This window comes from Pseudophryne corroboree, chromosome 2 (genome assembly GCF_028390025.1).
Source record: "Pseudophryne corroboree isolate aPseCor3 chromosome 2, aPseCor3.hap2, whole genome shotgun sequence".
Classification (NCBI taxonomy): domain Eukaryota; kingdom Metazoa; phylum Chordata; class Amphibia; order Anura; family Myobatrachidae; genus Pseudophryne; species Pseudophryne corroboree.
The window spans coordinates 862,505,060-862,530,615 of NC_086445.1; the positions used below are offsets into that span (position 1 = coordinate 862,505,060).

Consider the following 25,556-nt stretch of genomic DNA (forward strand, 5'->3'; position numbering starts at 1 on the left):
GTACTGCGGTTGCTTGGATAATATTTCTTGGCAAGGGTGTTTTGCAGACCCTGGTACTATAAGCATACCAGCACATAAGTGCTAACAACTTATGTTGCTCTTTACTTTAGATAAAAAGCAAAAGGTTCTAAAGCAGCAATAATAATTTATACAAATCTTTATAAATCACAGACCTACTGATGTTTAAAAATGCATTGATTGCTCTCCAAGGCCAATTCGTTAATAAATATACCAACATTTTAAAAACATACACAGAACAAAACACAATAGATGGTGATGCCAATAGAAGCAAACATTAAAAATCCTTAATGTGAAATTGATTCACCGTGATAGCGCATGTGAATGGTCCAGCCTGGAGGATGCCAAGACTTTCATTAGGCGTAATCCTCCTGGCAGACAGATAGCTGTTTATAATGAAAGCTATTAAAATGCCACTGTTATAAATGGGGCGCCTATTTCCTTAGCAGACCTTCTCCTGGATGAGTTCACTATGGTGTCATTTATTCTGAATGCTGGTCCTGACTGAACAAGAAAGAAAAGAAAAAGAAGATGCACTGGCAGTTTCACACCATCAGAGTCTGCTCTACATCCCCAACTCCTGGTAGTACTAGGCTTGGAATATAGCAGCCAAGACACAGACTATTGAAGTGGTAGGAGGTTAATACTGTAACGGTCCTAGCAGGGCCGAAACTAGGATTTTTGTCACCCTGAGCAAGACAACAGTTTGCGCCCCCCCCCCCCCCAAAAAAAAAAACAAAAAAAAAACAGTAAAACAAACTCTGTCAGACTAAAATGCCAGATTACCAGTAAATCTGAAAAAAGGGGATACAGCGTGTTCAACTACATGCTCCACTGTGTGTCCCCATACATTGCACTATATCATAACACTTTGTCACTGCACTACATTCCCCTATCCACTGCACTACATCACTATACCACATCCCCTACACGCTAAACTACATCACTACACTACATGCCCCTATGCACAGCACTACATACCCTATATGCTACACTACATCACTACACTACATCCCCTTATATGCTACACCATATCAGTGCACTACATGCCCCTATATACTGCAATACATTACTACACTACATACCCTATATGGTACACTACATCACTGCACTACATCCCCCTATAAGCTACACCAAATCCCCCGATCTAGGAGGCAAAGCATAGATTGATACTGCTAACTGAGAGCACAGTGCGCTTCTATAGCTTGTACAGTGCACCGCACGCTAGTCGTAGCACTAGATGGCAAAGAAGAGAGTTTAAGACAGTAGCCGACATAGGAGAGATCCCAGGTACAGGAGCTCACCCATACAGCGTTGGAGCCAGCTGTAGGCAATCAGGTGGGTCAGAAACCCTGTTCCTCTGTAATTTCTTGGCGCCCCCTCAAATCCTGCACCCCGGGCGCATGACCCCTTAGCGCGCCCCCATAGTTACGGCCCTGGTGCTAGCAGAGTCTCCATTTGTACTAAAAAGTCAAAAATAAAATATATATTTAAAAACTAGCACTAAAATGAAGATCACATCTTGTTACAGGAGCTTGTGTGACTTTACTAGTCACTAACTACAATCTGAACAGGTATAGCAACTTCCGCTGCAAGAAACCTGGGATTTGCTGTCTATAGGGTGAATTCAATGCTTGTCGGAAGCTGCCGTCTTGTCGGAAAGACAGTAGCTTCCGACTTTTTTCTGTCGGAAACTGTTCCGACCTATTCAATGGGTCTGCATACCTCTCAACATGACCCTCTCCAGGAGGGATAGAATGCTCTGCTCCTGGACTTCCCTCTTAATTAATTATTGCCATCACCTGTGGTGAAACACCTTTCTTATCAAACAACTAGTTCAACAAAGGTAATGGCAAGCATACATTAAGAGGGAAGTTCAGGAACAGAGCATTCTGTCCCTCCTGGAGAGGGTCATGTTAGGAGGTATGGGTCTGTTTTTTTTCCGACAAGGCGGGAATTCCCAACTTGTCAGAAAACACGTGGACAGGTTTTAGCCAAGAATCCGACTTTTAAAAATAGGATTTTGGTTAACTACCGGTAAATCCTTTTCTCGTAGTCCATAGAGGATGCTGAGGTCCACATTAGTACCATGGGGTATAGACGGGTCCACTAGGAGCCATTGGCACTTTGAGAGTTTGAGAGTGTGGGCTGGCTCCTCCCTCTATGCCCCTCCTACCAGACTCAGTCTAGAAACTGTGCCCGAGGAGACGGACATCTTCAAGAAAAGGATTTAACACAGATAGTGGCTCACACATACAAGGCATATCAAGCTAACTAGCTTGAAAAACTCAGCAACTGCTGAAACATTACTTACCAAGTAACAATGCAGTACATAACTAAACAAAGTAGTACTGAACCAGATAACGGTTGCAGGAAAACGAAGCGCTGGGCGGGCGCCCAGCATTCTCTATGGACTACGAAAAAAATAAGATTTTACTTACCGATAAATCTATTTCTCGTAGTCCGTAGTGGATGCTGGGACTCCGTCAGGACCATGGGGATTAGCGGCTCCGCAGGAGACAGGGCACAAAAATAAAAGCTTTAGGACTAGGTGGTGTGCACTGGCTCCTCCCCCTATGACCCTCCTCCAAGCCTCAGTTAGGATACTGTGCCCGGACGAGCGTACACAATAAGGAAGGATTTTGAATCCCGGGTAAGACTCATACCAGCCACACCAATCACACCATACAACTTGTGATCTGAACCCAGTTAACAGTATGACAAACGTAGGAGCCTCTGAACAGACGGCTCACAACAATAACAACCCGATTTTTTTTTGTAACAATAACTATGTACAAGTATTGCAGACAATCCGCACTTGGGATGGGCGCCCAGCATCCACTACGGACTACGAGAAATAGATTTATCGGTAAGTAAAATCTTATTTTCTCTGACGTCCTAGTGGATGCTGGGACTCCGTCAGGACCATGGGGATTATACCAAAGCTCCCAAACGGGCGGGAGAGTGCGGATGACTCTGCAGCACCGAATGAGAGAACTCCAGGTCCTCTTTAGCCAGGGTATCAAATTTGTAGAATTTTACAAACGTGTTCTCCCCCGACCACGTAGCTGCTCGGCAGAGTTGTAATGCCGAGACCCCTCGGGCAGCCGCCCAAGATGAGCCCACCTTCCTTGTGGAATGGGCCTTGATAGATTTAGGCTGTGGCCGGCCTGCCACAGAATGTGCAAGTTGAATTGTGCTACAAATCCAACGAGCAATCGTCTGCTTAGAAGCAGGAGCACCCAGCTTGTTGGGTGCATACAGTATAAACAGCGAGTCAGATTTTCTGACTCCAGCCGTCCTTGAAATATATATTTTCAATGCCCTGACAACGTCCAGCAACTTGGAATCCTCCAAATCGCTAGTAGCCGCAGGCACCACAATAGGCTGGTTCAGGTGAAACGCTGAAACCACCTTAGGCAGAAACTGAGGACGCGTCCGCAGTTCTGCCCTGTCCGAATGGAAAATCAGATATGGGCTTTTATACGATAAAGCCGCCAATTCTGACACTCTCCTGGCTGAAGCCAGGGCCAGTAGCATGGTTACTTTCCATGTAAGATATTTCAAATCCACCGATTTGAGTGGCTCAAACCAATGGGATTTGAGAAAATCCAAAACTACATTAAGATCCCACGGAGCCACTGGGGGCACAACCGGGGGCTGTATATGTAGTACTCCTTTTACAAAAGTCTGGACTTCAGGAACTGAAGCCAATTCTTTCTGGAAGAAAATCGACAGGGCCGAAATTTGAACCTTAATGGACCCTAATTTGAGGCCCATAGACAATCCTGTTTGCAGGAAATGTAGGAATCGACCCAATTGAAATTCCTCCGTCGGGGCCTTCCTGGCCTCACACCACTCAACATATTTTCTCCAAATGCGGTGATAATGTTGTGCAGTCACCTCCTTCCTGGCTTTTACCAGGGTAGGGATGACCTCTTCCGGAATGCCTTTTTCCCTTAGAATTCGGCGTTCAACCGCCATGCCGTCAAACGCAGCCGCGGTAAGTCTTGGAATAGACACGGTCCCTGCTGAAGCAGGTCCCGTCTTAGAGGTAGAGGCCACGGATCTTCCGTGAGCATCTCCTGAAGTTCCGGGTACCAAGTTCTTCTTGGCCAATCCGGAGCCACGAGTATCGTTCTTACTCCCCTTTGCCGTATAATTCTCAGTACTTTTGGTATGAGAGGCAGAGGAGGAAACACATACACTGACTGGAACACCCACGGTGTTACCAGAGCGTCCACAGCTATTGCCTGAGGGTCTCTTGACCTGGCGCAATACCTGTCCAGTTTTTTGTTGAGGCGGGACGCCATCATATCCACCTTTGGTTTTTCCCAACGGTTCACAATCATGTGGAAGACTTCTGGATGAAGTCCCCACTCTCCCGGGTGTAGATCGTGTCTGCTGAGGAAGTCCGCTTCCCAGTTGTCCACTCCCGGAATGAACACTGCTGACAGTGCTATCACATGATCTTCCGCCCAGCGAAGAATCCTTGCAGCTTCTGCCATTGTCCTCCTGCTTCTTGTGCCGCCCTGTCTGTTTACGTGGGCGACTGCCGTGATGTTGTCCGACTGGATCAACACCGGCTGACCCTGAAGCAGGGGTTTTGCCAGGCTTAGAGCATTGTAAATCGCTCTTAGCTCCAGTATATTTATGTGAAGAGACATCTCCAGGCTTGACCACACTCCCTGGAAGTTTCTTCCCTGTGTGACCGCTCCCCAGCCTCTCAGACTGGCATCCGTGGTCACCAGGACCCAGTCCTGTATGCCGAATCTGCGGCCCTCTAACAGATGAGCACTCTGCAACCACCACAGAAGAGACACCCTTGTCCGTGGAGACAAAGTTATCCGCTGATGCATCTGCAGATGCGATCCGGACCATTTGTCCAGCAGATCCCACTGAAAAGTTCGTGCGTGGAATCTGCCGAATGGAATCGCTTCGTAAGAAGCCACCATTTTTCCCAGGACTCTTGTGCATTGATGCACAGACACTTTTCCTGGTTTTAGGAGGTTCCTGACAAGTTCGGATAACTCCCTGGCTTTCTCCTCCAGAAGAAACACCTTTTTCTGAACCGTGTCCAGAATCATTCCCAGGAACAGCAGACGTGTCGTCAGGGTCAATTGAGATTTTGGAAAATTCAGAATCCACCCGTGCTGTTGCAGCACTACTTGGGTTAGTGCTACTACGTCCCCCAGCTGTTCTCTGGACCTTGCCCTTATCAGGAGATCGTCCAAGTAAGGGATAATTAATACGCCTTTTCTTCGCAGAAGAAACATCATTTCGGCCATTACCTTGGTAAAGACCCGAGGTGCCGTGGACAATCCAAACGGCAGCGTCTGAAACTGATAATGACAGTTTTGCACCACGAACCTGAGGTACCCTTGATGTGAAGGGCAAATTGGGACATGCAGGTAAGCATCCTTGATGTCCAGGGACACCATAAAGTCCCCTTCTTCCAGATTCGCTATCACTGCTCTGAGTGACTCCATCTTGAACTTGAATTTTTGTATGTACAGGTTCAAAGATTTCAGATTTAGAATAGGTCTTACCGAGCCGTCCGGCTTCGGTACCACAAATAGTGTGGAATAATACCCCTTTCCCTGTTGTAGGAGGGGTACCTTGACTATCACCTGCTGAGAATACAGCTTGTGAATGGCTTCCAATACCGTCGCCCTGTCTGAGGGAGACGTTGGCAGAGCAGACTTTAGGAACCGGCGAGGGGGAGACTTCTCGAATTCCAACCTGTAACCCTGAGATACTACCTGCAGGATCCAGGGGTCCACCTGTGAGTGAGCCCACTGTGCGCTGAAATTCTTGAGTCGACCCCCCACCGCCCCTGAGTCCGCTTGTAAAGCCCCAACGTCATGCTGAGGGCTTTGCAGAAGCCGGGGAGGGCTTCTGCTCCTGGGAGGGAGCTGCTTGGTGCACTCTCTTACCCTTTCCTTTGCCTCGGGGCAGATATGACTGTCCTTTTGCCCGCTTGTTCTTATAGGAACGAAAGGACTGCGGCTGAAAAGACGGTGTCTTTTTCTGTTGGGAGGGGACCTGAGGTAAAAGGGTGGATTTCCCGGCTGTTGCCGTGGCCACCAAATCCGATAGACCGACCCCAAATAATTCCTCCCCTTTATACGGCAATACTTCCATATGCCGTTTGGAATCCGCATCACCTGACCACTGTCGCGTCCATAAACTTCTTCTGGCAGATATGGACATCGCACTTACTCTCGATGCCAGAGTGCAAATATCCCTCTGAGCATCTCGCATATAAAGAAAAGCATCCTTTAATTGCTCTATAGTCAATAAAATACTGTCCCTATCCAGGGTATCAATATTTTCAGTCAGGGAATCCGACCAAACCACCCCAGCACTGCACATCCATGCAGAGGCGATGGCTGGTCGCAGTATAACACCAGTATGAGTGTATATACTTTTCAGGGTAGTTTCTAGCCTCCTATCAGCTGGATCCTTGAGGGCGGCCGTTTCAGGAGACGGTAACGCCACTTGTTTTGATAAGCGTGTGAGTGCCTTATCCACCCTAGGGGGTGTTTCCCAGCGCGCCCTAACCTCTGGCGGGAAAGGATATAATGCCAATAACTTCTTTGAAATTAGCAGTTTTCTATCGGGGTTAACCCACGCTTCATCACACACTTCATTCAATTCCTCTGATTCAGGAAAAACTACAGGTAGTTTTTTCAGACCCCACATAATACCCCTTTTTGTGGTACTTGCAGTATCAGAGATATGCAAAGCCTCCTTCATTGCCGTGATCATATAACGTGTGGCCCTACTGGAAAAAACGTTTGTTTCTTCACCGTCGACACTAGATTCGGTGTCCGTGTCTGGGTCTGTGTCGACCGACTGAGGTAAAGGGCGTTTTACAGCCCCTGACGGTGTCTGAGACGCCTGGACAGGTACTAACTGGTTTGCCGGCCGTCTCATGTCGTCAACTGATTTTTGTAACGTGCTGACATTATCACGTAATTCCATAAACAAAGCCATCCATTCCGGTGTCGACTCCCTAGGGGGTGACATCACCATTACCGGCAATTGCTCCGCCTCCACACCAACATCGTCCTCATACATGTCGACACACACGTACCGACACACAGCAGACACACAGGGAATGCTCTTATCGAAGACAGGACCCCACTAGCCCTTTGGGGAGACAGAGGGAGAGTTTGCCAGCACACACCCAAGCGCTATAAATATATAGGAACAACCTTACAGAAGTGTTGTTTCCTTTATAGCAGCTTAATAGATCAATATCGCCAAAAAAGTGCCCCCCCTCTCTGTTTTTTTACCCTGTTTCTGTAGTGCAGTGCAGGGGAGAGTCCTGGGAGCCTTCCTCGCAGCGGAGCTGTGTAGGAAAATGGCGCTGTGTGCTGAGGAGATAGGCCCCGCCCCCTATTTCGGCGGGCTCTTCTCCCGGTGTTTGTGAGACCTGGCAGGGGTTAAATACATCCATATAGCCCCAGGGGCTATATGTGATGTATTTTTAGCCAGAACAAGGTATTATCATTGCTGCCCAGGGCGCCCCCCCCCAGCGCCCTGCACCCTCAGTGACCGCTGGTGTGAAGTGTGCTGACAACAATGGCGCACAGCTGCAGTGCTGTGCGCTACCTCATGAAGACTGAAAAGTCTTCTGCCGCCGGTTTCTGGACCTCTTCACTTTTCGGCATCTGCAAGGGGGTCGGCGGCGCGGCTCCGGGACCGGACTCCATGGCTGGGCCTGTGTTCGATCCCTCTGGAGCTAATGGTGTCCAGTAGCCTAAGAAGCCAATCCATCCTGCACGCAGGTGAGTTCACTTCTTCTCCCCTAAGTCCCTCGTTGCAGTGAGCCTGTTGCCAGCAGGACTCACTGAAAATAAAAAACCTAATAACTTTTTCTAAGCAGCTCTTTAGGAGAGCCACCTAGATTGCACCCTGCTCGGACGGGCACAAAAACCTAACTGAGGCTTGGAGGAGGGTCATAGGGGGAGGAGCCAGTGCACACCACCTAGTCCTAAAGCTTTTATTTTTGTGCCCTGTCTCCTGCGGAGCCGCTAATCCCCATGGTCCTGACGGAGTCCCAGCATCCACTAGGACGTCAGAGAAAGGATTTACTGGTAGGTAACGAAAATCCTATTTTCTCTTACGTCCTAGAGGATGCTGGGGTCCACATTAGTACCATGGGGATGTACCAAAGCTCCCAGAATGGGAAGGAGAGCGCGGAGGCTCCTGCAGAACTGATTGACTGAACTTCACATCATCAGAGGCCAAAGTATCGAACTTGTAGAACTTAGCAAACGTGTTCGACCCAGACCAAGTTGCCGCTTGGCAAAGCTGCAATGCCGAGACACCCCGGGCAGCCGCCCAGGAAGAACCCAACTTACGAGTAGAGTGGGCCTTGACAGATTTTGGACACAGCAATCCTGCCGTAGAATAAGCATGCTGGATAGTGAACCTAATCCAGCGAGATATAGTCTGCTTTGAAGCAGGACACCCAATTTTCTTGGGATCATACAGGACAAACAAAGACTCCGATTTCCTGTGACGAGCAGTCCTCTTCACATAGATTCTCAAAGCCCTCACAACATCCAAGGAAACTGAGGAGTCAGTAGCCACTGGCACCACAATAGGTTGGATGATATGAAATGCCGACACAACCTTTGGAAGAAACTGCTGACGTGTCCAGAGCTCAGCTCTATCTTCATGGAATATCAAGTAAGGGCTTTTACAGGACAAAGCCCACAATTCTGACACGCGTCTAGCAGAAGCTAAGGTCAACAATGTGAGAGCCTTCCATGTAAGAAATTTGACCTCAACCTCCTGTTTCTGGAAGAAAATAGACAGGGCTAAAATCTGGACCTTCACAGATCCCAACCTCAGGCCCATATCCACACCTGCTTGCAGGAAAAGGAGAAAACGTCCCAGTTGAAACTCCACCACAGGAAACTTCTTGGACTCACACCAAGAGACATATTTCTTCCAAATACGATAGTAATGTTTAGACGTTACCCCTTTCCTAGCCTGTATCAGGGTAGGAATGACCTTCTTCGGAATGCCCTTCCGAGCTAGTATCTGGCGTTCAACCTCCATGCCGTCAAACGTAGCCGCGGAAAGTCTTGATAGGCGAACGGCACCTGCTGCAGCAGGTCCTCCCGAAGAGGAAGAGGCCTCAGCTCTTCCTGCAAGAGATTCAGAAGGTCCGCGTACCAAGCCCGCCTTGGCCAGTCTGGAGCAATGAGGTTCGCTTGAACTCTTGTTCTCCTTACGAGCTTTAGAACTCTTGGAATGAGAGGGAGTGGTGGAAACATGTACACCGACTGGAACACCCACGGAGATACCAGGGCGTCCACTGCCACTGCTTGTGGGTCCCTCGACCTGGAACAATAGCGTTGAAGCTTCTTGTTGAGACGAGAGGCCATCATGCCCAGTTGGGGTAACCACCAAAGGTCTGTTATTTCCTTGAAACCTCCGGATGGAGACACCACTCCCCCGGATGGAGATCGTGTCTGCTGAGGAAGTCTGCTTCCCAGTTGTCAACTCCTGGAACGAAGATTGCAGATAGCGCAAACGCGTGTTTTTCTGCCCAGAGGATGATTCTTGTCACCTCTGACATTGCAGCTCTGCTTTTCGTTCCGCTCTGTCGGTTTATGTAAGCCACTGTCGTTACATTGTCCGACTGTACTTGAATGGCCCGATTTCTTAGAAGATGGGCTGCCTGAAGAAGACCGTTGTAGACGGCTCTTAGTTCCAGGATGTTGATCGGCAGGCCGGCTTCCAGACTTGACCACCTTCCTTGGAAGGTTTCCCCTTGAGTGACTGCGCCCCAGCCCCGGAGGCTCGCATCCGTGGTTAGAAGGACCCAGTCCTGAATCCCGAACCTGCGGCCCTCCAGAAGGTGAGGCAATTGGAGCCACCAGAGGAGTGAAATCCTGGCCTTTGGCGACAGACAAATTCTCTGGTGCATGTGTAGATGAGATCCTGACCACTTGTCACAGAGATCCAGTTGGAAGGCCTGAGCATGGAACCTCCCGTACTGGAGAGCCTCGTAAGAGGTCACCATCTTCCCCAAAAGGCGAATGCATTGATGAACCGACACCCGGGCTGGCTTCAGGACATCCCGGACCATTGTTTGTATCATTAACGCCTTTTCCTGCGGAAGAAACACCTTTTGCACTTCCGTGTCGAGGATCATCCCCAGAAAAGACAACCTCCGGGTTGGTTCCAAATGAGATTTTGGAAGGTTCAGAATCCATCCGTGGACTCTGAGTAGGCAGGTCATGAGTACAAATGGACTGCAACAGCTCCTCCTTGGACAAATCTTTTATCAGCAGATCGTCAAGATACGGAATGTTGTTCACCCCCTGTTATCGGAGTAGAACCATCATCTCCGCTATCACCTTGGTAAACACCCTTGGTGCTGTAGAGAGGCAGAATGGCAGTGCCTGGAACTGGAAATGACAGTCCAGTAAAGCAAAATGGAGATAAGCCTGATGCGGCAGCCAAATCGGAATGTGCAGGTGCGCATCCTTGAAATCCAGGGATACTAGGAATTCCCCTCTTCCAGACCTGATATCACTGCCCTGAGAGACTCCATTTTGAACCTGAACTCCTTCAGAAAGGGGTTCAGTGATTTTAGGTTCAGAATGGGCCTGACCAAACCATCTGGTTTCGGTACCACGAAAAGGTTTGAATAGTAACCTGTGGCTTGCGAATGAGGAGGCACTGACGCAATGACCTGTGCCTCCACCAACTTCTGAACCGCTGCTTGCAGGACAGTCCTGTCCGCCAGCAGAGCTGGCAAGCCTGATTTGAAAAATCGGTGAGGAGGGAGATTTTGAAATTCCAAAATCTCAGACGTGACTGAACTGTCTGAGCCTCACTCCCACTGGCCCCACCTCCAGGCCGCGCGGTCCACCGTCATGCGGAGGACTTTGGCGTACTGGAAGCAGGCTTAGTTTCCTGGGAACCTGCCGCAGCAGGTTTCTTGGATTTAGCTCGACCTCTCCTAAAGAAGGTATTGGACGGCTTGGCCTTTCTAGGCTTGTTAGGCCGAAAAGACTGCGAAGCTGATGAAGAGAAGGATTTCTTCAAAGAAGGTGCTGCTGAGGGAAGGAACGGAGACTTACCCACCGTAGCCGTGGATATCCACGCATCCAAAGCTTCCCCAAAGAGAGCCTGACCTGTGTAGGGTAGGGACTCCACACTTTTTCTGGATTCTGCGTCGGCCGACCACTTGCGCAGCCACAGTCCCCGACGAGCTGAAACAGACATGGAAGAAATCCCCGCAGCCATGGAATCCAGGTCTTTCATGGATTCTACCATAAAACCTGCTGAATCGTGAATGTTACGCAAAAACAATTCAACATCACCCTTATCCATAGTATCCAAATCTTCAAGTAAGGTGCCTGACTATTTTACTATAGCTTTTGCAATCCATGCACTAGCAATAGTGGGACGTAATATGGCCCCCGAAGCTGTGTACATAGATATAAGCGTATTATCAATCTTTCGATCAGCCGACTCCTTTAAGGCTGTAGATCCCGGAACAGGCAAAACCAGCTTTTTTGAGAGTCTGGACACAGATGCGTTAGCAATTGGTGGGCTTTCCTATTTTTTTCTATCCTCCTCAGGGAAAGGAAACGCCACCTGGACACTTATAGGGATCTGGATTTTTTCTCAGGGTTTTCCCATGCTTTCTCAAATATAGCATTCAATTCCTTTGACGCAGGGAAGGTTAGCGAGGCTTTCTTATTTTCAGTGAAAAAAGCCTCCTCAACCTGCTCAGGTGTGGTATCATTAATATTCAACACATCCCTGATAGCCTCCATCATCAATTGCACCCCCTTTGCAAGAGAGGCAGACCCCCGCAACACATCCCCATTACCGTCTGTGGTATCAGAATTGGTATCCGTGTCATCCTGCATGACATGAACAAGCAGCGCACGTTTGTGGGGGTATATAGCGGAGCGTCCTGAGGTACCAGAATCGGGCCATACTGCCATAGAGTTCTGTAATACCTGGGTTGCGGATTCATTACTTGCAACCCTATCAGAGATCTGAGAAATCCAAGATTTGATAGAGGAAAACCACTCAGGTTCCCTTGCTGGAATCTGTGCTAAACCAGTGCTATCCTGATTACATGGAATGGGATCATCCTGGGAGGACATATCCTCCGCAGCATATGACACAGTGTCCCTGGACATAGCTAAAGGAGACCACAAACACTCCACACACACACAGGGGAGGGCAGACAGAGTTTCCCCCCCAAGAATAGCAAGAGAGACACAGAGATTGGAGCTAACCCACACACAGCGCTTTTAACCAAAGGGAGACCCCTTGTCAGCGCTGACTGTGTATCTTAATAGGATACACAGTCGTATTGCAGCACCCCCCCCCCTTCTACAACCCCCTGGTACCGTGAGAGATAGCTGGAGTTGCTGTGGAGGGACCTTCTTGCTCCTGATCAGCGCTGTGCAGGCAGGAAAATGGCACTGAACGCTGCTGGGTCCGCTCTGAGGAGAAGCTCCGCCCCCATAATGGCGCTGTCTTCCCGCTCTTCATCAGATTATACTGGCCTGAGGATTGATGCTGGCTGAGATCCTGGGACCCCGACAGGCTTTGTGACCAGTGTAGGGTGTAAGCGCTGGCCCAGGGTGCCCCTCACTGCGCCGCACTATGTACCGCTGATCCATCCCAGGAGCCTACCTTGCTGCCGCCATCTTCACACCGGCCCCCTGCTTGCTGGGGGGTCGGTGACTTACCACGATCTTCAGCTCTGTAAGGGGTTGGCGGCATGCTGCTGGGGTGAGCGATCCCATGTGGCGGGGAACGATCTGTCCCCTCAGGAGCTCAGTGTCCTGTCAGTGAAGTGGCTCAGACCCCGCAGGGCGGACACTACTCCCCCCCTAAGTCCCACGCTGCAGGGAGGGTGTTGCCAGCAGCCTCCCTGTAAAATAAATAACATTTTTCTAGAAAAGCTCTGGAGAGCTCCCCTAGTTGTGACCGGCTCCTCCGGGCACATTTTCTAAACGGAGTCTGGTAGGAGGGGCATAGAGGGAGGAGCCAGCCCACACTCTCAAACTCTTAAGGTGTGTACACACGGTACGATATTTTCTTCCGATTCTGACTATATAGTCAGAATCGGAAGAAAATATAGTGCAGATCGCAAGGTGACTGTCACCTTGCGATCCCGATCCGATGCCGATGCGCGGCCCCGCGCGGTCGGCATCGGCCGAAAAAATAGGCTGTGCAGGCAAGTCAATCCTGACTATCTCTATAGAAGAGATAGTCAGGATTGACATCGCACATAGCCAGCATCGCAAGCACACTCATTATGTGCTTGCGATACTGGCTAAGTGCCGACCCGGCCCCCTGTCGCACGGTGAGAATCGGATAAGTCCGAATCTCACCGTGTGTATGCACCCTTAAAGTGCCAATGGCTCCTGGTGGACCCGTCTATACCCCATGGTACTAATGTGGACCCCAGCATCCTCTAGGACATAAGAGAAAAAAAGTCGGATTGACATTACACCTAATATAACATTAATATAAAACTGTACATTAAATGAAGTCCACTAAATGAATTAGCTTAAAGTAAACCCAAGTACCCCAGCCTTATCCACATTTAATGGACATGTAGCTCTATACCCCTCTTAATTGAAAGAATCAATATATTTCAGTGCAATATTCCCTCTCCCCAAACAGTACTTTAGCTCTCTCCCTATGTTAGATGGTCTCCATTTTATAAATGAAATCACATTTCTTTTTAAGGTTAGCTTTACTCGCAGTCCGGCTAATCTTGGCTATACAGTAGGTCAGTGACGTGCGGTGGGGTAAAAACCGGGGAGGCACTGCATAAATTATATAAGCGCAACACAACACCCCCCCCCCCCCCCTCACCCCTCCCACATACACACCCTCTTCCCGACCTCCTCCTGCCCAGCTCCCTGCACCCCCCGGCCCTCCAACTGTCAGCACACAGTGTTAGTGTCTCTGTTTATATCGGGGTATGGGAGATGCGGTCTGAACAATGGCATCAGCTGCTTAGCTTCCTGGCTGGACTGGACACAACAAGCACAGGCTCAGCTGTGCGAGGCAGGGAGACTCTGCAGCGCTAAATCTGGTGCAGCTTCCAGGTCTGGCTGGGGAACTGTCTGTCACCCGCCACCGCTACCTTATTTGCTGCCTCGAAGCTCACAGGACTATGTAGGCATGGTCCCCACAGTGAGGCATGCCTCCAACTATGCTTTATTCAATGCAGCATTATTAACTGCCGTATGGCCCCGCCCACAGCAGCTCCAGGCAGTGTCTGATCAAGAGGGGAGGCATATCTATCGCTGCCTCACAACCTCTCTCCCTGTCATACGCTAATAGAAAAAAGCTGATTTTTATAATTTATAATACAGACTGTGTTATATATACAGTACTGTAAATGCAATATCGTTTAGTGGGAAAATCTTCTTTTCAGTGGAGTATGACAGGTGAGGCTCTGTCTCCCCTGACTGCACGTCCCTGCAGTAGGTTCATGGTTTCATCACATTGGGGGCTTCGATAATGGTGGAGGGTAAAAGGTATAATTGTGGCCAGCATTGCCTATGCTTAATTTGTATCAAATGTTTATTTTAAGAACTTAAGCCAACAATGGAGAGAGATCTACAATAGAACAGGGTAGACAGACATTCCTAGTGGCTTTTACATAAATGTAATTCTCCAGGATAAAACATTTAATTTATTTGGTCTACTATCCTAGCTAGAGCCATAGGGCTCTTCCACTTAACACAGAACCAGCAAATAAATTCCCTTCCCCACTTTAAAATGGGTAGCAGTTGTGTGCAGATGGATTAATCACAATTTACAATCTTGAGGGGTGTTCCTGCTCAACAGACCTCTGCCCAGTGAGAAAAACATGGAGCAGCCCCCACGCTTGGTGAAACTGACCTGGTAGGTATCAGTGCAGCTTTAAGGAGAAGAAAAAAAAAAATCAATTACTTTCTATTTACCCTTATGATGAATGCCAACGTCTTTCCATTATTAAATATGAGTCACTAATGGAAGCATAACAGATGAACAGTACAATTTGTAATGTTTGGTATTATTTTATGCGCGTTGGAATAACAGCAGAATTCATTTTCAGAGTTATAATAATAAGAATGCGCATTACAGGGACAAGCAAGACATGTTGACTGTAAGCACAGGATGATAGAGAGGCAGCGAGATAACATAATGGTCTCTTGAGGATATGTATAAAACAAACCACAGTGTGCACAGATAGTAATCTTACAGCACACCACTGGATGTCTTCCACTAGAGCATTGTACTGGAGTGCGATAATATATTACATGGATGTCCAATTAGCAGGATGTGGGCTGAAGACAAGGAGCCAATTAACCTTTTTAGGGTGTTATCAGCTCACCTAAAAGTCACACAGACTATGGGGTCAATGCGATTATTTGCGAGTTCTTCGCACCCACAAGTCATCACGGTAGCCTGAACTTGCACAAAAGTGCTTGCTGCACGTACAGAAATTAGTCCGCCAGGAGTGCGAGTTTGGGTGCAGTTGCCGGCGTTGAAATACCATGGAATCTCACACCCTTCGCAAATATGTGGAATGATTCATTATTTTAGAGCAAGGACATACAATTTACGCAGCTTTATTCATGGAAATACAGCACAGTACAACAATGCCCTACTAAAAGGCATAATTTTGTTTTTTAATTAATCACTTTAACAGCCCACGTATATTATGCATTATGAGTGAATAATTATTGTGTTTCATTAAAATACAGTTATTGAAGTTTGTGGCAGCTACATATAAACTCTTATATAAACTCATCTTAATGCCAGAGAATGGAAAATAAAAGACCCATAGAACATAAAGCATCACAAATAAGGGGCATCCGAGAGTTTTTCTGCATAAAACAGAAGCAGTCACATGACATCCAAGGTGACACCAGAGAAGGCTACAGAATTCCAAAAGTCTGACAAGTCCTCAACACCAGAGGGCAGACCTCCACTGTAATTTGGGCTGCAGCCACTCTGTGAAATGCCCTCCCACACACAATAAGACTCTCCTCTAGTCTCCAAACCTTCAAGCGTTCCCTGGAAACTCACCAATTCAGAAAAGCTGATCAAATTCCAGAACTGTCCACATCACCTTCACAAACTTTCCTATCCAATTACATCCTCACTCTGCAGTCCACACACATTCTCATATATTCTCTTTCTTCACATTTCCATCCTCCTGACCCGTGGTCAATATTGCTATGTGACCATATCATACAGCCCACCAAGAACCTGTGCAATCTGGTGGACCATTATGCAATAAATAGCATTTATCCTTGTGTATCAATGCCTATTTCCCTATAGATTGTAAGCTTGCAAGCAGGGCCTCCCTAACGCTATGACGGTCTGTTATTACCCAGTTCTGTCCTATCACTGTTGTATCTAGAGAGGCCAATACCGGGATCGGCGGGATCCTTGCCCAAAAATCCCGGGCTTTGAATCCTGGGATTGGAGCCTCCAAACCCGGGATTCACGGGATTAGATTGCACATGTGCAGATTTGCTGGGCAGCGCTGAGCACTATAGCACAGAGTTATAATAATAAGAATGCACATTACAGGGACAAGCAAGACATGTTGACTGTAAGCACAGAATGATAGAGATGCAGCGAGATAACATAATGGTCTCTTGAGGATATGTATAACACAAACCACAGTGTGCATAGATAGTAATCTTACAGCACACCACTGGATGTCTTCCACTAGAGCATTGTACTGAAGTGCGATATTATATTACAGGGATGTCCAATTAGCAGGATGTGGGCTGAAGACATGCAGCCCCTGAACCTGTGCGGCCTGGCTGGCAGGATATTTAAAGTTTAGGTGGGCAGCCATGAACACACAGACTGCACCAGTAGCATTTCAAATGTACTGTTGCGTTGGCCGCCACCCAATCAGAGCTAGCAGACCGGAAGCCAATCAGGGCAGCGGCTCCTAATTGCCTGCCGGACTGCCCTTTCTGACTGGCTGGTGGCTAGCGCTACAATTTGAAAGGCCGCCGGCGCGTTTAGTGTGTGCCCAAAGCTGCCACCCACCTAATAGTAAGTATTACTTACACCCACCCTCCCCCACTGCTCCCTACTGCCTCCCTCCTGCGCCGCTTCCTACACCCACCCCTCCAGCGCTGCTCCCTACACCCTCCTTCACTACCCTTCACATCCACTCTCCCTACTCTGATCCCTACTGCAATCCTGGGATTGAGCGTTTTTCAATCCCGAATTTTGGGATTGAAAAAATGGCCCGGGATTGGCCTCCCTAGTTGTATCCAATTGTGAAGCACAATGGAATTTGCTGCGCTATAAAAGAAACTATTAATAATATTCATTAAAATCCCTGTGACAGACTTTTAATATAAAAATTCTACAGCGGTGGTCAAGTCTGGCTACAAACGCTTCTAGGACTGCTGACTCTAAACCTCCTGCATACAGGAGAAAGGAATCCATCTCCTCACATGCTGGGGGCCACCCAGCACAGGGCAATGCTGCCCAGCATGTGTGTGACATCGCCTCATGACGCATCGAATTGAGGTTGACCCCTACCAGAGCAGCCTGGCTGCGATGTCAGGCGGTCCGCCACCATTTTTTTAATCAGAGCGGCTGCGTGTGACGTCATGCAGCTGCCCTGAAAACGCTCCTGGTACGCATTCTCTTGGTAGGGTATACAGGTGTGTCCAAGCTTGAGAGAGGATTGGTTCGAACCATATTGCATATTGGTTCGAGCCATTGCAGGAATGTAGGTCCATTAAGCACCAAATGCTGTTTTTTCTCTCGCTTAATTCCACCCCAAGTATAAAAAAACAAAAAAAACGCTCCATTAATAATATGGAAAGGATTGCAATAGACACCCTTATACAGTGTTTCTAAAAAGTATATTAATGTACTATTTTCCTGAAACTTAATGTGGTCATCTCCAATAAAATGTCAATAATTTCCTCATAGCATGAGAGTGGATGAAGTTACATCAGAAAGTGCGATTTGTAAGACTGCAGCCTACACGCAGGATACAGTATCAGGTAGCTATACTGTACATTGGTAAATTAATGTAAATTAATTTACTAGCAGTGAAGTAATGTTTATTCATGGACCCTGAACATCCTCTTGATCTATGCAAAATTGGTTTGAATGCAATATGCTACTTCCAACCACACGTTTCATAGACTATTACTTGCCCGGGGAAATATGTAGCAATTGTTAATCTAGAGTTATATAAATTCTGCCCAACAATGAATTTACAATTGTGTGTGGAATACTGTATACTATAAATACGATGAAGAAAAAGCAATCTACATGCAGCAAATGATACTTCTATTGTGCCAGCTAAAAGTGTTTCCACTCAAAACCAAAAGACAATGGAAGATGATGATCTATCTGGATCAATCAAACAGCTGCTCATACATGGTGCTGAAAACAAACAGGACACAAAGAAAATGGTATTTATCATGAAGTTTATTTTATATAGGAAAATATTCAATTTGCAGAACATAAATTATCCATGGCTGACAAAGAAACAATTATGTTAGCAATGTACAATCATGTTTTGGAACTTTCCAATCAATTCATAAAAATACATTAATTTCAGTTAGAATTCACATATGAAACTGGTGTAAAGTAAAAAGGTGGTGTCACCCATATAAGCCAATCAGATTCTGTCCTTTTCCCAATGGGGTTTAAGAACTGAAAGCCAACATATGAATGATCAGTGGCTTTTTCCTTTGCACCATATTTCCTTATTTTTCCCTAGTACATGCCCCAACACTTTCCAAAATAATAGCTACAGTATATAAGATGATTTACTAAGGATACACATTTCCCATATTATCTGATGTTTTAACAGTAAACTATACACAGTTTCAGAAATAGGTAGAAGACGTTTTAAGGTCATTTATGGAGACAGTGTACACTTCTACCCATCTACATTCTGCCGCCCACTTTACTCAATGTAGCAAGACTGGTTTATAGGCAGAATGGCTGCCAGCAATGCACATAAGAACTGTAAGACTACCTTGGGGCTTATATTCACAGTTAAATTCAAGGATCTGGTTTTGAATGGACAGCAGCTGCAGCTCTGTCACAGGTGAACTCCACTAAGCTTTAAAAGGCTCGTACCCCATTCACTGCATTCTCTGGTAATCCTACAATATTGTACTGGTTTGCCATCCCCGCCCTGTGTATAATTTTATCTTTCTTACATATTGGTAGCAATCCCTAAAATAAATCTGCAGTGAAAAGTCATGCTGATTGCCTGTAGAGTTTAGTAGAAGGCTTTTTTGTTGTTATTTAGAAAATAAAACTGCAATAAACAATACCTGTATGCTAAATTCTCCCTCTCCTTAATTCTACTACCGAATAAAAGGTGTGGAAAATCCTTTTTTCCCCTTCTTACCACCCACCTTTCTCATGGTGGTGCCTGTGACATGACCCCCTGCCCCCAGTGGCAGGTATACAGGCTTTTTTTCAAACCCATACTCAGACTCCGCGCTTAAACTTATTCTATATGCAATATATATTCTCATTGAGAAACTGTTATTCTTGTTTATTGGAAAATACTGTGGGCATGAGGTTTGCTGCATGCATAAATCACATGTTAATTCGTTTTCTACTATATGTTTATGGCTAATAGAAAAAAAAGAACTCAAAAGTGTTCCACTGGACAGGGAAAGCCAACCTGTAGCACTCCAGCTGCTATGGAACTACACATCCCAACATGTACTGCCACAGTTTTGCTGTTAGGGCATGCTAAAACTGTGACAGTGCATGCTGGGATGTATAGTTCCACATCAGCTGGCGTGCCACATGTTGTCTACTTCTGCCATAGGAGATGGTAAATGATTACTATAACTTCAGTAGCTGAGCAAGCACATTAAATGGGAGCAGTCAATATATCAGCTGTCGGGATCCCGGCGTTTGGAAGACCGACGTTGGAATACCGACAGCCGCTGAAAAACCAACGCCCAGAATCCCAACAAACCCTCTGTATTCCCACTCGGTTGGTGAGTCCACGCCACCAACTGAGTGGGAATAGAACCCGTGGCGAGCAAAGAGAGCAACCGCGCCCGATGCAAGGTGACCACAGCTACTCCACAATTGACTACACCATAGTTTATGTTCCTTCAACTTGTAGCTTTTGGGTGTTTGTAGTGTGTGAGCACACTGATTGTAATATACAAGGCCAAATATTGTAATATACATGGCCAAATATATACAATGGAGTGTACATGGAATTTATGAAAATAAACTTACAAATACAGTCAACAATAAATTTTCCTATTTGACATGATTGGGAACAGAGTTTGACCTCTCAGTAGGTCCGCAGTCATTTTGCTCAAAATGCTGATCTGTAATGGGGTAAATACACTAAATAAATACTATACTGCAGTAAGCAAGGTAATATATTCATTCAGATGTACACAGTGTACAGTATATGTGGTGAATTCTGTAAGAAAAAAAAGTTTTCACCCCTTAATGAGATTCTAATTACAGAGGAATATTAATTTGAGGCATAACAGTTATTAAAGCAATGCAAAAACATTACAACAGTGACAGCTGTAAATGAAACTATTTTTATTTTCAAATGCAACTATATAAATATTCCAAAATATGATGAATACACTTAAATACAGTATGCTTAGTGCACAAGTCACAGCAAACATTCAGTGGCCTTTTAAAAATGATACACTGACATCTAGTGGCTAAATCATAAAGTACAGCATTCAGAGTTGATAGATGAGAATGTCTACAACCTGTGTGTTTAAATGTCTTTTCATGTGCCATGATACATATATTTCCAATATAAAAATTATAATAACAATAAATACTATTATACATGGACATGAAAAAAACCACTCTAGTATACTGTATATATAGATCCCATTTGTAAAACGTTCAGAAGGTTTTTTGTAAAAGAATGATAATGTTACATATAAAAGCACAACTGTCAATATCTATTTGGTTAACAGAATACATCAATATCATAGAAGTACTGTACTTCCAGAAATGCAATGTGATCTCATGGGAGAAATAAATACAGTATAGTATTTTCACAGGCTAACCTCTGCTGTGTATGTTTTCTTGTTCTCCTCCTAAACATAATAAAACAGAATAAAACTCTGAAAATATGGCTCTCTGAGAATTGGCTCTGACTAAAGTCCGCTGCTTCCTGGATTGCCCACGTCAGCTTCATCCAGCTGCTAGCTGGCACAGGCAGCATAACTGTAAAGACAAATTAGATATGTGTTATAGCAGATCATTTGCCGAGTCACATGTTACAGGTGAGGGAGGAGAGAAGGCCCTTCCTATTGCAATCAGGTGCTGTCTTGCTGTCTAATGGAGCCCTCCTCTGCATGTGAAGATGTGTCTACGATCGCAACTAGCACACATGTAGCTGGACATAGACAAATAAGCGCAACGTCAAAATGGACAAAAAAAAGACTAGATGGACATACAAACAGGGAACAGAGATCAATTTTTAGACTTTGTTTGACAAGGTTTTTTTTAAATACAAAATAAAATAACAGTTTATAGGTCTGTGTAAGTGCTACATATAACACTACATATAACACTTAACAATAGAAATTAAACACTACCCTACTCAAATGTATGCTGTAATCCTGGGAGATCTGTAGCTAAACGGGAAATGGCTGCTAGAGGGGTATGTGCAAGTATTACTATAGTCAGATTTTAGGAATTCAGAATCAGACAGGTCAAACCCTCCAGAGCCAAACATGAAAGCTCATGGACATTACCATTTATTTCAATACGGTTGACATTTACTAAAACAAGTGTCCTTTTAGCTAAACGATTAGAAATTCAATTTTCAGAACTGAAACAATCTAAAAAACTATTTTGGTAGTAACAGTCCATAAACTGTGCTTTCAACTAAAAAAAGAACAAAGAACAAAGTATAGTTAAAATAAACCCACACCTGGAGAAGTTCTGTTTGCGTGCATTAAATATGCCCTTTTAAAGTAACTTACCTCTGATTCATGTTGCTTGTATCGGAATTTATTCTGCCAGCTCTAAGGAGATGTCCAACAGTGAGCATCTTTTTCCCCCTTAATAGCAGAAGGAGCACATCAGAGACCAGGCAGGGATGTATGTCCTATACAGGAAGCCTATGTGCCGATAGAGGAATTCAATGCTGTGTTCTAATCCATAGACATTTCAATTGTGAAGGGTCTAAAAAGTAAGGATGTCCAACCAGCGGCCCATAGGCTGCATGTGGCCTTCCTAAACAATCATTCTCTGCCTCTGTGTATTGTAAAATGTGGTGTTTGTGTACAGTCCCTCTGTATGAGATATGTGTGTGTGTGTGTGTGTGTGTGTGTGTGTGTGTGTGTGTGTGTGTGTGTGTGTGTGTGTGTGTGTGTGTGTGTGTGTGTGTGTGTGTGTGTGTGTGTGTGACAGTGGATTCTCATACAGGTGGGTCCACGTTTATCTTGGCCTTTAATAGGGTTAACTGAGCCAGGTCAGTTAGACTTAATCCCCTGCTGTAATGACTTAATCCCCTGATGTATTGTTCTCTGTATTGTATTGCAGCTGAGAACAATAGATGAAGTGTTTATGTTAATAAACCATGGTGTGCCTAGGCGCAGCAAAGAACTCAAGTGAAAGGTGGACCCATCTGTATGGAGATTCGGTCGCCTGATGTTATACAGGTGCCTCCGCAGTGAGTGTGGTCTCTGGCTACAGATCTCCTCTGCCGCTGTGGGAGGCCAGAGAGGGAAAACACTTAATATAGATAAGTACGTAACAAATTCTACTTTATTTCACGGAAATAAAGTGTTTAAAAACAATTATGTTGACCTATTGCTGTCAAATACTCTGCGGGGAAACTTGCTTAGAACACAGTTACTGTGGAAGCACTTTCCAAAGTCCCTGTACATTTTTAATTTACTACATAATGTAGTGGTGACGTTTACATTGATGCTACTTATGTGCTATACCAGGCATGCTCCCTTCTAGCTCACACAGCAAGAGAGTGATGAGGTACAGTATAGAGGCCTGGGCGATCTCACGCTAAGGACATGAGTTTTCACATTCAGACACTAATCTACAGGCGATGAAGAAAACAACAAGACAATAAGTCTGCTGTTTCTAGGCAACAAAAAGACACGACTAAGACTTTAAAAATAAAAAATAAAAGCATAAGAAACAAATTTAAAAATAAATAGTAAAATTACAATACTAGCTTTGGCATCTGTCTTTGGAAGGTCATTGATATCCAAACTGCAAAACATGAATTTCTCAAATGCAAAACAATAAATGTTCACCCCACATGACGCCAGCGTGATGTGCAGCCTAATCATGATTGTTTGCATAATACAGATGATATTCAATGTATGCTTTAGACACAGTTTATATCAATGATTTTGTGCTTGGCATATCAAAATGAGAGAATTGATATGTGGTACTGAACAATACAAAAACTAAGTGAAATATTTTAATACTAGAACCAACTTAAGTCTCACAAGAGACAGAGAAAAGTGTGTATATTTAAGAAGATCAAAAACATGCAGATTCATCCCAGAACCTCAAGTTACTGCGGAGATAATAAGTCTTATGTTTATGTATACACGACTTCAGTTACTTTTATGTACTTTCTTCCCTTAGACAGGTACCACTGCCAAAGAGAGCACTGAACGAAACGTGAACTGTGTATAGCTATGCACTGTATTAGGGCACAGAGTACAATTTCTATTCATGCACGCTATAATAGGTAGCATGTTTCCATTGCTTGATATGCCTTAAAGTAAATGTTCAATAAATCAAAATATTTGTAACAATTCCATACACAGTGGGACAGTATACACTGGTTTACTGTCAGGACGGATCACAGTGGTATTTAATTATTTATTTCTATACCAGGGGTGTATCTAGGAGTCTGAGCACCCCAGGCAAAGTAAGGGACTATACAAATAAAATACTAATAATGGTATTATTAATAACAATACTATTAAAAATATTATTACTCAGCGCAAAAAAAGGTTGCTGTATATAGATGCCGTATAGTAGGTCGCTAACCATACAATGAAGCTGCTCCCAAATGAGTACTCTGAGGTGCTCACTAATAAAGTAAAAATGGGAAAGGATAAATAAATATTATCACAAGGGAGCGCTATATGTTTTTCAATGGTTCAAACAACAATTTATTATGTAAAATATTTTAAAAGAATGTCTAAAATAGATCAATATAATAAAAAATGCAAATTACACCAATAATAATCACTTGCACATAAAAGGATCTCTGTTACCACAGTTCTTTAGTGTAGAGTCCACAGACAATGAGGGTAATTCCAAGTTGATCGCAGCAGGATTTTTGATAGCAACTGGGCAAAACCTTGTGCACTGCAGGGGAGGCAGATATAACATGTGCAGAGAGAGTTAGATTTGGGTGGGGTGTGTTCAATCTGCAATCTAATTTGCAGTGTAAAAATAAAGCAGCCAGTATTTACCCTGCACAGAAATAAAATAACCCACCCAAATCTAACTCTTTCTGCACATGTTATATCTGCCTCCCCTGCAGGGCACATGGTTTTGCCCAGTTGCTATCAAAAATCCTGCTGCGATCAACTTGGAATTACCCCCAATGTGTGTATAGGATCTCCAATATAGGATGTTTAAGCACACTGCGGGTGCTATTTGTAACTCCAATGAGAGACTGTTAAATGGATAGTCAGAAATGAGCCAGGTATCGTCTTTTTGGACAGACAAGCCGACGTGACTGGATACAGCTCGCACAGTGTAGAACACCCCACAGAGATACCACTCTTGTGTGCCCTCCCCTCCGCTGAAACCGAACTCTCACCAGTGCCGTTAGTTTTCTTTAGCACAGCCGGCTGTATTGCATGTATTGGGTGGTGTCGGGCAGATGCAGCGGTACGTCTGTGTCCACAGGGAGGGGGAGCGCAGCTCCGGGTGGCAGCCGATGAATAAAACCAAAAACAGCCTCAGGTCTGTGGATCCTTGTAGGTACTCCGGATCACGTAGGTGCAGTGATAAAATCCCTTAACGCGTTTCTCCGTGCTTATTAGACATACGGTTTCATCACACTGTGCGAGCCGTATCAAATCACGTCGGCTTGTCTGTCCAAAAAGACGATACCTGGCTCATTTCTGACTATCCATTTAACAGTCTCTCATTGGAGTTACAAATAGCACCCGCAGTGTGCTTAAACATCCTATATTGGAGCTCCTATACACACATTGTCTGTGGACTCTACACTAAAGAACTGTGGTAACAGAGATCCTTTTATGTGCAAGTGATTATTATTGGTGTAATTTGCATTTTTTATTATATTGATCTATTTTAGACATTCTTTTAAAATATTTTACATAATAAATTGTTATTTGAACCATTGAAAAACATATAGCGCTCCCTTGTGATAATATTTATTTATCCTTTCCCATTTTTAAAGTAAGGGACTGTGCCCCCCCCCCCATATTTTAAATAAGGACAGTGTGCGTTGACACATGGGTGTGGTCTTGTGGGGAAGG

The 25,556-nt window shown here is 45.3% G+C and overlaps 1 protein-coding gene across 8 annotated transcripts in view; it reads right to left on the reverse strand.

Moving 5' to 3' along the window:
* SPECC1 (sperm antigen with calponin homology and coiled-coil domains 1) overlaps positions 1–25,556 on the reverse strand; it is a 1,059,948-nt gene that overhangs the window by 414,487 nt on the left and 619,905 nt on the right. The window contains exons 8-9 of one of the 8 annotated variants that reach the window (XM_063955882.1): positions 22,038–22,115; positions 18,536–21,273 (exon numbers count right to left, since the gene is read on the reverse strand). The exons of 6 other annotated variants lie outside the window; for them this stretch is intronic. In XM_063955882.1, coding sequence (XP_063811952.1) covers positions 21,252–21,273; positions 22,038–22,115 — 100 coding nt within the window. In that variant the 3' untranslated portion in view covers positions 18,536–21,251. Of the gene's footprint in view, positions 1–18,535; positions 21,274–22,037; positions 22,116–25,556 lie in introns of those variants that run through there. One more of the 8 variants, XM_063955883.1, reaches the window with a different exon arrangement.